The sequence below is a fragment of the Malaclemys terrapin genome, chromosome 2, assembly GCF_027887155.1.
Source record: "Malaclemys terrapin pileata isolate rMalTer1 chromosome 2, rMalTer1.hap1, whole genome shotgun sequence".
In the NCBI taxonomy this organism is placed as follows: domain Eukaryota; kingdom Metazoa; phylum Chordata; order Testudines; family Emydidae; genus Malaclemys; species Malaclemys terrapin.
The window spans coordinates 36,788,704-36,803,255 of NC_071506.1; the positions used below are offsets into that span (position 1 = coordinate 36,788,704).

Here is a 14,552-nt window from a genome sequence, read left to right on the forward strand (position 1 = left end):
AAGAAAATTTCCTGTTGCTTTGCAGGGCTCTGTTTGCTTTCAGTTAATGGAATAAAGATTGCTTTCAAACCAACACAATTCTTTTATTAAAAAACAACAACCGGAGGAGAGAGACAGACAAAAAAAAACTACACCAGCACTGATGGGAATGGAGGAAGGGAAGGTCCCAGGGGAAGGTGGGGTCCCGGGACAGTTAAAGATTTGAGTATGTCCAGGTATCATATGCAACCTTGTCCTTTGGAGTACAGTGCAGCGATGTATTGTACTTCAGCAGGGCTAAACTGCAGAGGGACGGGTGTTGAGTGCAGTGGGTAGTAGGAGGCCGCAGTGCTGGATTGTAACGGGGGAGGAGTGGAATGCTGTGGGTACAGACTGGAGCCAGGAGGTTGATAAGAGTGTGTTGGCGGTGTCTGGGGGGGCATGGGAAAGAGTTTTGCGGCTGCAGGGGATGTCGGTCATGTTGCTGCTTGGTTTGCAGTGCTAGTAGTGCTTGGAGCGTGTCCGTTTAGCGCTCCATAATATTTAAGAGCTGCTCCATGGCTTCATTCTGGCGCACCGCATTCTCCTTTTGGTCCATCTTCTTGCTGTCCCGCCACTCCTTCAGTTCCTGTTTTTCAGCTGCAGAGTGCATCATGACCTCACACAGAAAGTTCTCCTTAGTTCTTCGTGGCCGCTTTCTAATTCTGTGCAGTCATTCAGCTGTCGATAACAAAGATGGAGACTGGATTCCCAAGGTCATATCTGTGAAGCCAAACGCAACATTTTACAGCAGCAGTATTGTTTGCAACACACAGACCACGGATTTAGTGATTTAAAACTCAGCCACTATTCACATACCTGTCCCTAACTGGCTGACCACAGGCAAGCACAGATGAGCCACAAGACCCCCAAAATGGTGAGTAGCCGCAGGGACAGGAGAAATCTGTGTTCCCAGACTCTACTGTACACTGGCCACATGGCTCTTGGGGCACCACATTTTCCACAGGCTGTGTTCATTATGAAAGATATCTCGTTGCTGAGGGTGGGCAGGGAATCAACGGACGGTCTTCTCCAAGACTGTTTATGCGGCTCGCCTGTGTGCAGCAATGGTGTGTCCACCTCCCCCCACCCCCAGTGATGGCAACGTGGCATGGGAAAGTTACACTTAATGGGGTTAAGAAACAAAGCAGCTCTGCCAAAGAACCTGCGGCAGTGGATTGCCCAGTATCTCCATGAGAGTTCCTGGAGATCTCTGAGGCAGATTCCTGTGAAGTGAGGGAATCAATCAAGAGCCTGTTCTGGCACTCAGACTAGGCACGTGGTAGTACGCGCATCATACAGACACAAACCTGCTTTCTGCAACCCTTCTGCCCCCAACAACTCGCTTCAGCAATTCCCCAAATCAAAGCCACTTACCAGGGGACTCCTCTCCTGTTTATGCTTCGCCAAGCTCCGACAGCTGTGACTGGCTAGTCTCCTCCAGGGTAGAGAAGAGCTCCTGGCTGCATGCATCGCTGGCCTCCGAGTTGTCCTTCGCCTCTGGGTCCCTCTCCCGCTCCACATCCTCGTCCAAGATTTCATCCTCCTGGCTTGGTCCACTCTCGACTGGCACGTGAGCCAGTGAGGTATCCATAGTGGAGGTGGTATCGCCACCGAGTATCACGTCCAGCTCTTTGTAGAACTGGCAGCTCATGGGCGCAGCAATGGAGCGGTGGTTTGCCTCCCACGCCTTGTGGTAGGTGTTCTGCAGTTCCTTCATTTTGACCCTGCACTGCAGTGTGTCCCGATCCTAGCCCCTTTCTGTCATGCATCGTGAAATCTGTCCGTAGGTATCATGATTCCTACAGCTGTAGCGCAGCTGGGACTGGACAGCCTCCTCTCCCCAAATGCTGATGAGGTCCAGCAGCTCGGCATTGCTCCAAGCTGGGGATCGCCTGGTGTGTGGAGCAGTCATGACCACCTGGAACGATGCTCTGAGACCATTGCACGCATCACCGAGCAAACAGGAAGGGGACTTTCAAAATTCCCAAGGAATTTACGGGGTGAGGATGACGGTTGGTCACCTGAGGGCAGGGCAGTAGAGTTCAAACCAATGACCAGAGAGGCAAGAGCAGGCATTGTGGGACACCTCCCGGAGACCAATCGCAGCACTGTAATCGACCAGAGTGTCTACTCTCGCATCGCGGCTCTGTAACCCTGGCGCAGAAAGCTGTATGCCTCTTGTCGGGGTGGTATTTTTACAGCGCTGCTTCTGCGCACGAAGTGGCTTGGTAGTGTGTACATCTCAGGAATTACAACACAGAAAGCTGCTTTACTTCACAGAAACTTGCCAGTGTAGACAAGGCCTGAGCGTATTAAGCTTAGTTTGCGTGTTTTATTCGCTCAGTAATCTGCTTTAATTTGTCTTCCATCCCTTATAATCACTTAAATTTTATCTTTTGTAGATAATAAACTTGTTTATTGTTTATTCCAAAACCCAGTTTGTGCAATTCATGATGGGGGGGGGGGGAGCTTGCATATCTTCCTCCACCTTAAGGGAGGGGGTGAATTTCATGAGCTTATGCTGTATCGATCTCTATACAGCGCGAGACAATATAATTTTGGGTTCACATTCCAGAGGGTGTGTGCACCAGAGTGCTGGGCAATTCCCTGAGCTGGGTCTTCCCACACAGAGCTGATTGCAGACTGTGTGATTCTACAGGTGGGTGTGTTCCTATATGCGTGTGCATTAAGACAGGGTGAGGGAGCCCAGGCTGTTGGAATGGGCAGGCTCAATGGGACCCCAGCACAGCAGGTGGCACCACGAAAGGGGGGGTCCAACCCATCACACCTAAATCTCAGTGCATTGGTAAAACTATGATGCAAAGTAAAATTTCTGCTGCTTCGTTGGTTCCTGTATCTGCTGCTACTGTAAATGTGCTTGCCATGCAATGTGTTTGATCTTTTTTGATCCCTGTGATACTGATGATTGTGGGATTTTATACTTCAGGGAAATAAAACTGTATAGCTTTAAGTCTCTGTTGTGGGTGCCATTTTGAGTGGGGCAGGGCAGCGTTTAAAGGTTGAGCAGGCTGACCTTCAACATTGTAGTGGACAGCCAGTACCAGAAAATGTTGTTTAAATCCCCCTGTACAGTTTTATTCTGTTACACTATGTAATACTTCCTGGTAGAGTTCTCCACCACAGCAGTTTCAGGGTGGCTGTCCATATGGGGTTCTTGTATAAAATCCAAATCCTCTGGGTCAGGTGTCCAGTGGCTCATAGTATGGGCAAGGTGGTAGGAGCATTACCAGTGGTCCTGTTCTTGTCCCTTGTCTTCAGGTACTTTTGCCAGAACTCCTTTGTTTTGATATGGCACTGGAGCCAAGTCTGGGAGTGTCCCTCGCAGGCATTTGCTTTGACAATGGCTTTTAGATGTTTGCATTCTGGTGACTCTCTTATGCAGATATAACTGGATGTGCAGCTCTCCAAAGAGGGCAGTCAAGTCCAGGAGCTCTGCTGGGGTCCACACAAAAGTACCAAGGTACATGACTGCTATAATGGGAATATGAGCCTGGGAGCGTGAACTCACTACTTCCTGGTATCAAAAAGGGGCACATCTGGCTACCCATCAGCATTTAAATAGGAGGATGACATCCAGTGAAGATGAAATCTGAGCAGTCGAAGGCACACAGGTACACAGACAGGTTGATGCAGGTATAAAGCATTGCAGTCTGGTAGCAGTGGGAGGACTGCCAGAATTAGAGTAGTTAGGAATGCATCCACACAAACTCTAAAGTGGGGGGAGGGAAACCTCAATGTAAAGTTTTTCCTGTTCCAAACAGGGTTAATTACTGCAATCTGAGACGCTGAATAATGTACTTAAAAACAGTATGTGTGGACATAAGGACTTTAATGGGAGCAAACCAGAGCTAATCAGGTGTAACATCCCTGCGTGGACAAGCCCCGAGTAACTGTGCTAGACACAAACTGGTAGTTTGTGATCTTGCATGTGTATGTGCGTTCAGTTCAATGTTTGCTCCATGAATCTTGAAAATGCAAGTTGGGTTTCTCCATCGTACTGCACATACTGGAGTAATAACGGGGAAGCAATCCTCTGAAATGACACTGCTTTTTCTTTAGGGTTTCTCTTCAGATGCTATTGAAAATGACTTTAAACCAAATGAAGAACCTCTTCTCAGAAAAAATCCTCGTAGATTTGTCATCTTCCCACTCCAATACCCGGATATATGGAACATGTATAAAAAGGCACAAGCTTCCTTCTGGACAGCAGAAGAGGTGAGTGTGATGTTCTATTCGGGACACTCAGAATTGTAAGCCACGGTGTGATCTCTCTGCCTCAGCAAGTCTCAGCCTTGTTGGAGATTAGATTGTCAACTCCCTGTCACTCCAGTCTGTCCTTGAGACTCTGCTGGTCTCAACCTTGCCCATGCAGTCAACAGTTAGTGAACCCCAGAGACGTCTCACTGTGATGCTCACAGAAATTACGTTTGCTGCCTTCGAAGAGAGAGTGTACACACCAGCCTGTTAGGTTATCTGAAGACTCACACTTCACTTTAACGTACACCACTGGTATTGTTTTGTAATAAAACAAGAATGAGTTTATTAGTAAAGATCAGAGATGTAAGTGATTCAAGTGGGGTTCACAGGGATCTGCTATGGGTCCAGTGTTGTTGAACATATTTATTAATGACTTGGATATAGGTAGAGAGAACATACTGATCAAGTTTGCAGATGAGACAGAGTTTGGTGGGGCGGGAGGGGGTTGCCAATACTTAGGAGGATAGAGCTAAAATTCAGAAGTATCTTGATAAATTGGAGAACTGGGCTATAAACAAAATGAAAATCAGCAAAGGCAAATGTAAGGTGCTGCACTTGGGGGAGAAAAAACAAATGCATAAATACAGAATGGGGGAAAACTGGCCTGGCAGCAGCACTGCTGAGAAGGAGCTGGAAGTTGTGGTGGATCACAGCCTCAACATGAACCAGAAATGAGGTGCTCTTGCAAAAAAAGCAAATGCAGTTTTAGGTTGCATTAACAGAGGCATAGAGTGCAAGTCATGGGAGGTGATAGTTCCACTCTACTCAGCGCTGGTTAGGGCTCAGCTGGAGTACTATGTCCAGTTTTGGTCATCAATGTATAGAAAGGATGTAGAGAAACTGGAAAGGAACCAGAGGCCAGCAACAAAGATGATCAAAGGGATGTTCAAAGGAATGCAAGCCATACGCACAAAGGCTGAAGGGACATGGGTATGTTTAGTTTGGAAAAGAGGAGATTAAGGGAGGAATATGAGAGTGGTCTTCAGATACTTGAAAGGCTGCCACAAAAAGTATGGAGAAAAGTTTTTCTCTTTTGCCACAGAGGGCAGGACAACAGGCAATGGGTTCAAACTACAGCATAGCAGATTTAGATTAAATCTCAGGAAAAACTTCCTAAGTGTAAAGAACAGTAGGGCAATGGAACAGACTGCCTCAGGAGGTTGTAGAAGCTTCTTCACTGGAGGTTTTCAAAAGCAGGCTCGATATCCATCTGTCTTGGATGGTTTAGACACAACAAATCATGCATCTTGGCCAGGGGTTAGACTAGATGACTCTTGTGGTTCCTTCTAACCCTATGATTCTATGATACTAAGCAAGAGAAAAAGACAGGTATGATTGCAGACAAAACAAAAATAAAACATGCTTTCGAGTGTCTAAAGTTTAACAGATTACAATCTTGGTCTGAGGCAATTTCTCATCTATTGTCAGGTTCCAGAGACTTCAGTCCACATGGTTGAAGGATCCACCTTTCACAGATTCCAAGAGCTTTGGTCTCTTGTCCCTTACGTGAGGGATTAATAGCTTTTTGTTACCCTTATATTTCCTGAAGTCCATTGTCTCTGTCTCAAGAGCCAGGAAGTCTTTCTGGGATGCAGAGTCTGTCCCCTGGCCTGCTCACTAAACTCTCTTCTCCATTCTTGTTAGCGTGATAGCTTTGTTTATCTTATGTGTAAATGTATTCTTATTGTCCTCTGCCTGTAATCAAGTGGGTCAGACAGGTAAATGGACATTTCTTTATCTAGGGCAGGCAGGGTTTGTGCACTGCTTTCCAAACACATTTTAAGAATGTGTATTTCTAGTACACATATGTAACTCATTGTACACAACCCATACATACATCATGCAATGATTTTTCAGGACTGGCATATGATCAGTTTAAATATTATACCTTACAAGGCACCTTTTAGATACATATTATGATCACACTGTGATGCGGTTAGTGAGTGTGTCAGGCCTGATATGCGTTGCAGTGTGGTGGTGGGCCCTCTGCCAGTGTGCATTGAGGTGTTTTAGGGACACTGAGAGTATTATGGTCCAGTGAACAAGGCCCACAGTTTAGGAGTCAGGAGAGCTACCCCAGCCAGAATTCACAGCCTTATAGAAGAGTAGATATGTAATGCTTTCTTATTGTCCAACAGTAGTCTTGTGGGAGAAATTAGATGTCACATAAAGAAAATCCTTTTCATTTTAAAGGCGCGTTGCAAAATGCTGTCTTTAATTGCAAGTATCCTTAAAGACACATTGGAAAGGATCTTTGTTTTTTTGACACACATTGAGGTTTTGAAATCTTGCCACTTTACAGTGCGGAAAAGTTTTTGCATTTACAGTGTTGTATGGTTCAATATATAAAGTCATTTTCCATTTCTATAGTGTCTTTCATCCTAAAGTGATTCACAGACTGATGAAGAGCGCTATGTAAAAGTAAATTATTCTACTCTCCCATTAGAAATATCTTTGCGGACACACTATAGTATCAGTCATCTAGTGGTCATTCTAGTGACTCTAAATGGTGTGCATATTCTCTGAGTTTCCAAAGATCTGTATTTGTGTGGGGAGGGGTGTCATTTATAAGCTGAAAAGCAATTAAATTACAACATGGTGGCAGATACACTACTGTACTTCATTGCTTTCACTGTTTGATTTTAAATTCAATTACAAATGTAATAAAATTCTCTAAACGTTTTCAAGTTTAGTCTCAGATAACTTCCATCATCACTGATTTGCTTAAGCTTCTTCTATTTTTCTTCATGAGTTACCAACATTAAGGGACAATAATATTGTATTTTTCTTTCTTTTTTACCATAAGGTTGATTTATCAAAGGACTTTCCTCACTGGAACAAGCTGAAATCAGAAGAAAAATACTTCATCTCTCATGTCCTGGCTTTTTTTGCAGCCAGCGATGGAATTGTAAATGAAAATTTGGTAAGGCATCTTTACAATGAGCCCATTTCTCACGAGTTACCATTCATTTGGCTAGCAAAGACTCTTCATTTTAATTTTGACTTAACAATAAAGAGTCACTTGATTATATTTAGTAGTTGCATTTTCTCTCTTGCACGTAATCTCAGTTTTGCTTAGACATCTGAGCAACCTGTTCTCCTTGGGCCAATATTTAAGACATATTAGGCCTGTGATGGGTTTGGGCCCGTTGGGGTGTCACCTGATGTGCTGAGATGCACCATAAGGTGGATAGAAAGCTGACTAGATCGTCGGGCTCAACGGGTAGTGATCAATGGCTCCATGTCTAGTTGGCAGCCGGTTTCAAGTGGAGTGCCTGCCCCAGGGGTCGGTCCTGGGGCCGGTTTTGTTCAATATCTTCATTAATGATCTGGAGGATGGCGTGGACTGCATTCTCAGCAAGTTTGCAGATTACATTAAACTGGGAGGAGTGGTAGATTCGCTGGAGGGTAGGGATAGGATACAGAGGGATTTAGACAAATTAGAGGATTGGGCCAAAAGAAACCTGATGAGGTTCAACAAGGACAAGTGCAGAGTCCTGGACTTAGGACGGAAGAATCCCATGCACTGTTACAGACTAGGGACCGAATGGCTAGGAAGCAGTGCTGCAGAAAAGGACCTAGGGGTTACAGTGGACGAGAAGCTGGATATGAGTCAACAGTGTGCCCTTGTTGCCAAGAAGGCTAACGGCATTTTGGGCTGTATAAGTAGAGGCATTGCCAGCAAATCGAGGGACGTGATCATTCCCGTCTATTCGACATTGTTGAGGCCTCATCTGGAGTATTGGTGTCCAGTTTTGGGCCCCACACTACAAGAAGGATGTGGAAAAATTGGAAAGAGCCCAGCGGAGGGCAACAAAAATGATTAGGGGGCTGGAGCACATGACTTCTGAGGAGAGGCTGAGGGAACTGGGATTGTATAGTCTGCAGAAGAGAAGACTGAGGGGGGATTTGATAGCTGCTTTCAACTACCTGAACGGAGGTTCCAAAGAGGATGGATCTAGACTGTTCTCAGTGGTACCTGATGACAGAACAAGGAGTAATGGTCTCAAGTTACAGTTGGGGAGGTTTAGGTTGGATATTAGGAAAAACTTTTTCACTAGGAGTGTGATGAAGCACTGGAATGGGTTACCTAGGGAGGTGGTGGAATCTCCTTCCTTAGAGTTTTTAAGGTCAGGCTTGACAAAGCCCTGGCTGGGATGATTTTGTTGGGAATTGGTCCTGCTTTGAGCAGGAGGTTGGACTAGATGACCTCCTGAGGTCCCTTCCAACCCTGATATTCTATGATTCTGCCAGCCTGGGTCCCCTTTACTTGGCCTTGCTGGGTTAGGCTCACAAGCCTCTTCCAGCCAAGCACACAAGCAGGGCCACACCCAGCTGCACAGAGAGACAGCGATCCGCTCTGGAAAGATTCAGCCTGAGGGACATGCTCCAACGCTCTGGTGTCCAGTCTTTTTAAGGGGTACAAACCCAAAGGTTTTATGAAATTTGCTGCCTCCCTCAATGTGGAGGAAGATATGCACAACTTCTTGCCCTCCCAGTTAGAAATTACATAAACTGGGTTATATTACAACCAAGAAATATGTTTATTAACTACAAAAGGTGAATTTTAAGTGACTATAAGAGATAACAGAATAAAGCAGAGTACTGACCAAATAAAGCAAACTAGGCAGGCTAAGCTCAATATACTTAAGAAACAGATTACACAATGTAAATTCTCACCCGAAATGTTATAATGTTGTTTTAGGCAGGTTGCAAAGTTTCTGTGGTTCAGAGTTCCAGTTGTATTCCTTTTCAGACTGGACCCCGCCTCAGTCTGGACCCCTCCCCGCCCCCACCTTCCCTTCAGGTGGCTTTAGCAGTCTTTCTTCTTGAGCAGACATCATGAAGTGGAGGATTCCAGTTTGAGTTCCTCCCAACCCTTAAATAGGATTTACATAAGGCGGAAATCCTTCGTTTCCCAAACTTGACTCCCCTCCCTTCCAGTGGAAAGTTACAAGAAGTCCCAGGTAATGTTTAGTATCAGGTGACAAGACCACCTGACTCTGTAGTATCACAGCGTCCATGAGTCAGTGGCAGTATGGAGGGTCCGCAGGAAAGCCAAACCTTTTCACAGTCCATTGTCCTCGCTGATGGGCCACTGCCCTGTCTGGCTTTTCCATTGTTGTTCCTGAAGTGTTAGCAGTGGGCGTCACCCAAAGTAGCATAATTGAAATACAGATACATAGTCAATATTCCTAACTTCAGATACAGAAATGATACAGGCATACAAATTGGATAATCACATTCAGTAAATTATAACCTTTCCAATGATATCTTACAAGACCCATCTTGCATAAAGTATATCTCAGTTGTCATATTCATATCATAAGGATATTTTCATAAAGGATATGGAGTGAAACGTCACAAGGCTCACACCAGTATAGTCTGAAGGATTCCAGCCACTCTGTTCCTGGAAACAATCTTTAAGTCCTCCCTTCCAGTGGACTGTGTTCATTTTTGGCTCTTTAGGAATGGAAGATGGGAGTGAACTTCTTCAGTGGTGTCATCAGTGTTTCTCTTTGAGTTGGTTAAAATCATACTATCTCTGCCTAGCATAGTACTTTTAAAAGAATATAGGGGATACTATTATGTCCTGGCCAGTGTTCCTTATCTCAGTAAAACCGATTCTAAGGACCTGTGTTTACTAAGGTGACTTGTTGGGGATATCTCTGAATCTACAAGGAAGTGATGGATCACCCCTTTCTGATGATATGGATTTGCCATTTGTAGTCACGCTGGGCTGCAAGATATCTGACCTTAAACTATCAGTGGTGTAGGCCTGAAAATGGCCTATCCTGGACCTTGTGCATGTATAACTTCTGGGCATACATCTAGGGAATACATTATAGTATGGGGTGAGGTTGGAGAAAGAGACACACATTCTCTATGACACAGAGATTTTGTGAAGTACTGGTTCATTTTATTTAATATCAAACCAAAATCCTGAGTGTTTGTGTAATGGGAAGTTTTCAGTGTTACAGTATTCTGCTGTATACTTTCAGTACATATACAGCAAACCTCTTGATTACAGTTTGATAAGCTATATATACAGCAGCTTTATTTCACTTTCTCTCTCAAAGAATAATTCCACAATCTGCTAGCTGTTTGCATGCATGTTTGTGAAATGTTTCAATCCAACTGCCCCCATCCTTTCTCCATGGCAGGGAGGTTGTGTTTGTTCAACTCAGGGCTTGAAAATATTCTCTCAGGTAGTGCTAATATCCTAACTGGCACTTTTCTCGGTAGGTGGAGCGATTCAGCCAGGAAGTGCAAATCCCAGAGGCTCGTTGTTTCTATGGATTTCAGATTCTAATTGAGAATGTTCACTCGGAGATGTACAGTTTGCTAATAGACACTTACATCAAAAATCCCAAGAAACGGTAATTCTCAAAGTTGTCACAAAGCCATTGAACATATTACCTCAGTACTGGCTGTGCAGTCTAGAGGGCTAGTCATGTAGCACATACCAATATCACCTGCCTTCTTTTCCATACTGACTCGCTGGGTGGCCTTAGGAAAATCACTTAACATTTCCTGCTTTGTATTCCTCATCTATAAAATGGAGTAATACTAATACCTACTACACAGGAGTGTTGTGAGGCTTAGTTAATATTTGTACAGTGCAATATAATTGATAGATTGAAACAGTTTAGTTATGGATCGTTCTAGGAATTTAATGCTATTTACTGATCTGGGTTTGGTAATAAATATATCACTTTACTTGCATCCAACTTGTTTGTTGCTAATATGTCAACAAGAGAGTCTCTTTAGTTTAAATATTAACAGTAATAACAATAGCAAAAAGTTAGACTGTGACTGCAGATGTGTGGAGAAACCATGGTCCTGTAGTGAGGGTCATACAGAGCTGCATTTCCAGGGCAGCATCTTACACTGGGGAAGCTCAGTATCTCCTGGAACTCCAAGGTACATGGGCAGTGGGGAGATGGCTGCTATGTCATTTTGTAAGCTTATGTTCCTGCAACCTTTGGAGGTACTTAGCACAGTTAGCTGTGCTAGCCAGAATCAGGATTTGTATTCCACAGGGGCTGAAATTGTGCCCAGCTCCTGTGTGGGGTCTGCAAGGGAGTCTCCCTGAGCAGGAACTGGCCACTATCTGGCTTATAGTGTGAGATGCACCATACTCTAGTGGATAGGATACTGATTTGGTAATTGAGAAACCTGGGTTCTATTCTTGGCTCTGCCATGTACCTGCTGTGTGAGCTTGGATAAGTCACTTTCCCTCTCTCTGTTTGCCCTTGTAGCTTTTGTCTGTTAGATTGTAAAAACTTTGGGGCAAAGACTGTTTCTTACTCTATGTTTGTATAGTCTCTAGCACAGTGGGGTCCCAATCTCAGCTGAGGGCTCTAGGTACTAATATAATACAAATAAATTATAAGTGTTTGTAATATTACCTTTGTTTCATTCTATAGAGAATTTTTATTTAATGCAATTGAAACAATGCCTTGTGTCAAGAAGAAAGCAGATTGGGCCCTGAGGTGGATAGCAGACAGAGACTCAACTTTTGGTATGTAGCTTTTTAATTAGGTGATTCCATTATATATGCCTCAGATTAACAAAGGGTAATTTTCTGGGTCTGAGCTGCAACATTCCAGAGCAGAATTTCTCCAGAGTTTAAGGGTTACGTGTATCTTGAGTTTCAAGTCCAACCGTGATGTCTAAAAAAGAAAAATTCAGATCAGTGTGTAGATCTTAATCCTGAGCTAATGACGTGTGCCAATGTCAAGGCCCAGATCATAGGTGTAAAAGTTCTGGGGGGTTCTTGTGTTATGAATAAGGGATAAAAAGGCAATTATGACTTTAACATGGGTTCAAATAATACTCTGGGTGTGTGAGCATGTCCAAGCACCCCTCCCCTCCCTCTAAAAATGAAATCATCTTACTGCGAGAACTTGTTTGATTCACTAGTGTAGACACTCTTGTTTTGGGTGGGAAGAAGTGAGGTGCAGGTTACGTTGTGTATTTGGGGGGGGGAAGAGGGATCATCCCAAGAAAGGTTTTTCTTTGGGAAAATTCAGACAATTATTGGTGGCTTTGCTGAAAATATTTCAGTGAGACTATTGAGAACGGTTAGTCAAGTTCCAAATGTCAGTTGTGGGGGGGGAACTGTTTCCTTTACTGCAGTCTGCTGGTAGAGTTGCCTTGGCCAGATATAACATAGTTATTTATACCTTATTTTCCTTTTAGTGCCTTTGGCAACTTGTATTTTCTATAATTTTTTTTTTCACTTTTTACCAGACACATTGCCAGATGTTTGTTGCATAGATGTTTCATTAGCTCTGACATTGTCAACTGACTGCTCAGTATGTTCATTCCAAAGTACAGCAGGACCCTGTCGTTTCTTCTGCATACAAAGTGATTGCTAGGGGGTGAAAAGAACTTATTAGCCCAACATTGTTTTCTTCAGGCACATTCAGAAATAGACACTCCTGATTCGAGATTTCCAATGAGCATATTAAGAACTTTGTTACATATTTCAGTATGCAAGAGCCAGCCAGTAGGCATTCAGCAAGAAATGTTGCTATATGGGTTTTACTATCAGGTATTGCATTTAATCGTTAGCTTTATGGACACTTATTTTGTAGGATTGTCTGGTATTTTTTAGAGTTGTCAAGTATATTTCTTCTGCGTGAACTACAGGAATACAGTAAATATGCTATTTGTCTTTTCTTTTCTCCATATGACCTTTCCCTAAATAAACCAGCAGATGGCACCTGCATTCCATTCATTGGAGTAGAAAAATAAATGTCCTTTTCTTAAAATGATCTGTGTGGGGCACAGGGGGCAAAGGTGCCAGAGTTTAATGCACAGACCTTGCACCTCTGGAGACCTGGGTATTTATCTATATACATCATCAGGATGCTTTAAAATACAATATGCATTTCTATAGAAGCAGGGCTTTGGTGGGGAGGAGTACATGGGTGTGAAGGCACTGGGGCGTAGAGTGTGAGGAAGAGAGGCCAAGTAAGGGATGGCAGCAGCAATGGGAGGCAGCAGGAGTGAATTTGGGGACATAGTACTGGAAGGGATCTCTTGGATCATAGGGTCCCCTCCCCTGCTATCACAGACAACTCTGTTATATAATCCTGTTCATAAATTTATCATCTTGAATTAGAGATGAAAGAGTTTAACCGGTTAACCAATAAGCTTGATGCTTATCGGTTTCTGTTAATGATTAAACCACCTGGGGTCCCTCCCAGCTGCCGCCCCGCATGACCGGGACTCTGCTGCCACCTGGCATCCTTGCGCACCTGGTATCCCTGCGCTTGGGATCCTGGTTGCCGCCTGGCATCCCAGCACACCTAGGGTCCTGTGCCTGGGGTCTGTCCTGGCAGCTGGGAGGGACCCCGGGTGCAGAGGTGGTTATAAGGCTACTGTTTTTACATGTTATTTACATCCCTATCTTGAATCTAGCGGGATTGTCTGCCCCACTGCTCCTAGTGGGAAGATGTTCCAAAACCTCATTCTTCAGATGTTTAGAAACCTTCTAATTTCTAGCCTAAACTTAATAGAGCCAGGCCATAGAGATCACAACTTCACTAGCCTGCACCACAATAGCTCTGATGTTGAGGGGCAGGTCCAGATTCCATCCTCTGATATTGATGTATTGTAGCGTGTACCTTTCTAACTTCCAATACACACCCTTCACGAAGGCCACTAGTACCTAGGTAAGTGCTTTCTGCTCTCCTTGGCAGTCTGGCAGGGACGCTGTAGGACTCAGTGCCCTGACTGCTTGCTTTAAGTAGAGGAAGCTCCATAATTGGGACTTACTTAAAACAAGGCTGGCCGAAGCACTAGAAGAGGTAGTGCAAGGAATTTCACAGTGGTGGGGGATGGAGCTAGATGACTTAATAGGTCTCACAAGAGCATAATTGGTAACCCCAGACTGAGGGCTCAGCTCCGGTTTCTTATGCATGACACAGTACGGTCTAGTTGGCCCTCCTCAACTGAGGTTTCTACACTGACTTTACTGATCTTAATAGTGCAGATACACAGATTATTTTGCTTATTTAGACAAGCTGCTATTTGATCTCCAGTGAAAGTGCCCTGCCCTGGGATACTTTCTAGAGAACTTGCTAAGACTTTTATGATTAAATCTTAGGAGAGCAATGCCGTGAGGAATATTATGGTGTATATTTTTGGCTGGAAGGGAATGTGAGGAGGAAAGTTTGGGTCTATCCTATGTGGAAAACAAGTTGAGTCATCATGCCATCTAGCTAATGCACAGAATGTGT

The 14,552-nt window shown here is 44.1% G+C and overlaps 1 protein-coding gene across 1 annotated transcript in view; it reads left to right on the plus strand.

Moving 5' to 3' along the window:
• RRM2B (ribonucleotide reductase regulatory TP53 inducible subunit M2B) overlaps positions 1 to 14,552 on the plus strand; it is a 41,574-nt gene that overhangs the window by 7,326 nt on the left and 19,696 nt on the right. Inside the window, exons 2-5 of the mRNA XM_054017279.1 lie at positions 4,102 to 4,257; positions 7,106 to 7,222; positions 10,546 to 10,679; positions 11,730 to 11,824. Coding sequence (XP_053873254.1) covers positions 4,102 to 4,257; positions 7,106 to 7,222; positions 10,546 to 10,679; positions 11,730 to 11,824 — 502 coding nt within the window. The remainder of the gene's footprint in view (positions 1 to 4,101; positions 4,258 to 7,105; positions 7,223 to 10,545; positions 10,680 to 11,729; positions 11,825 to 14,552) is intronic.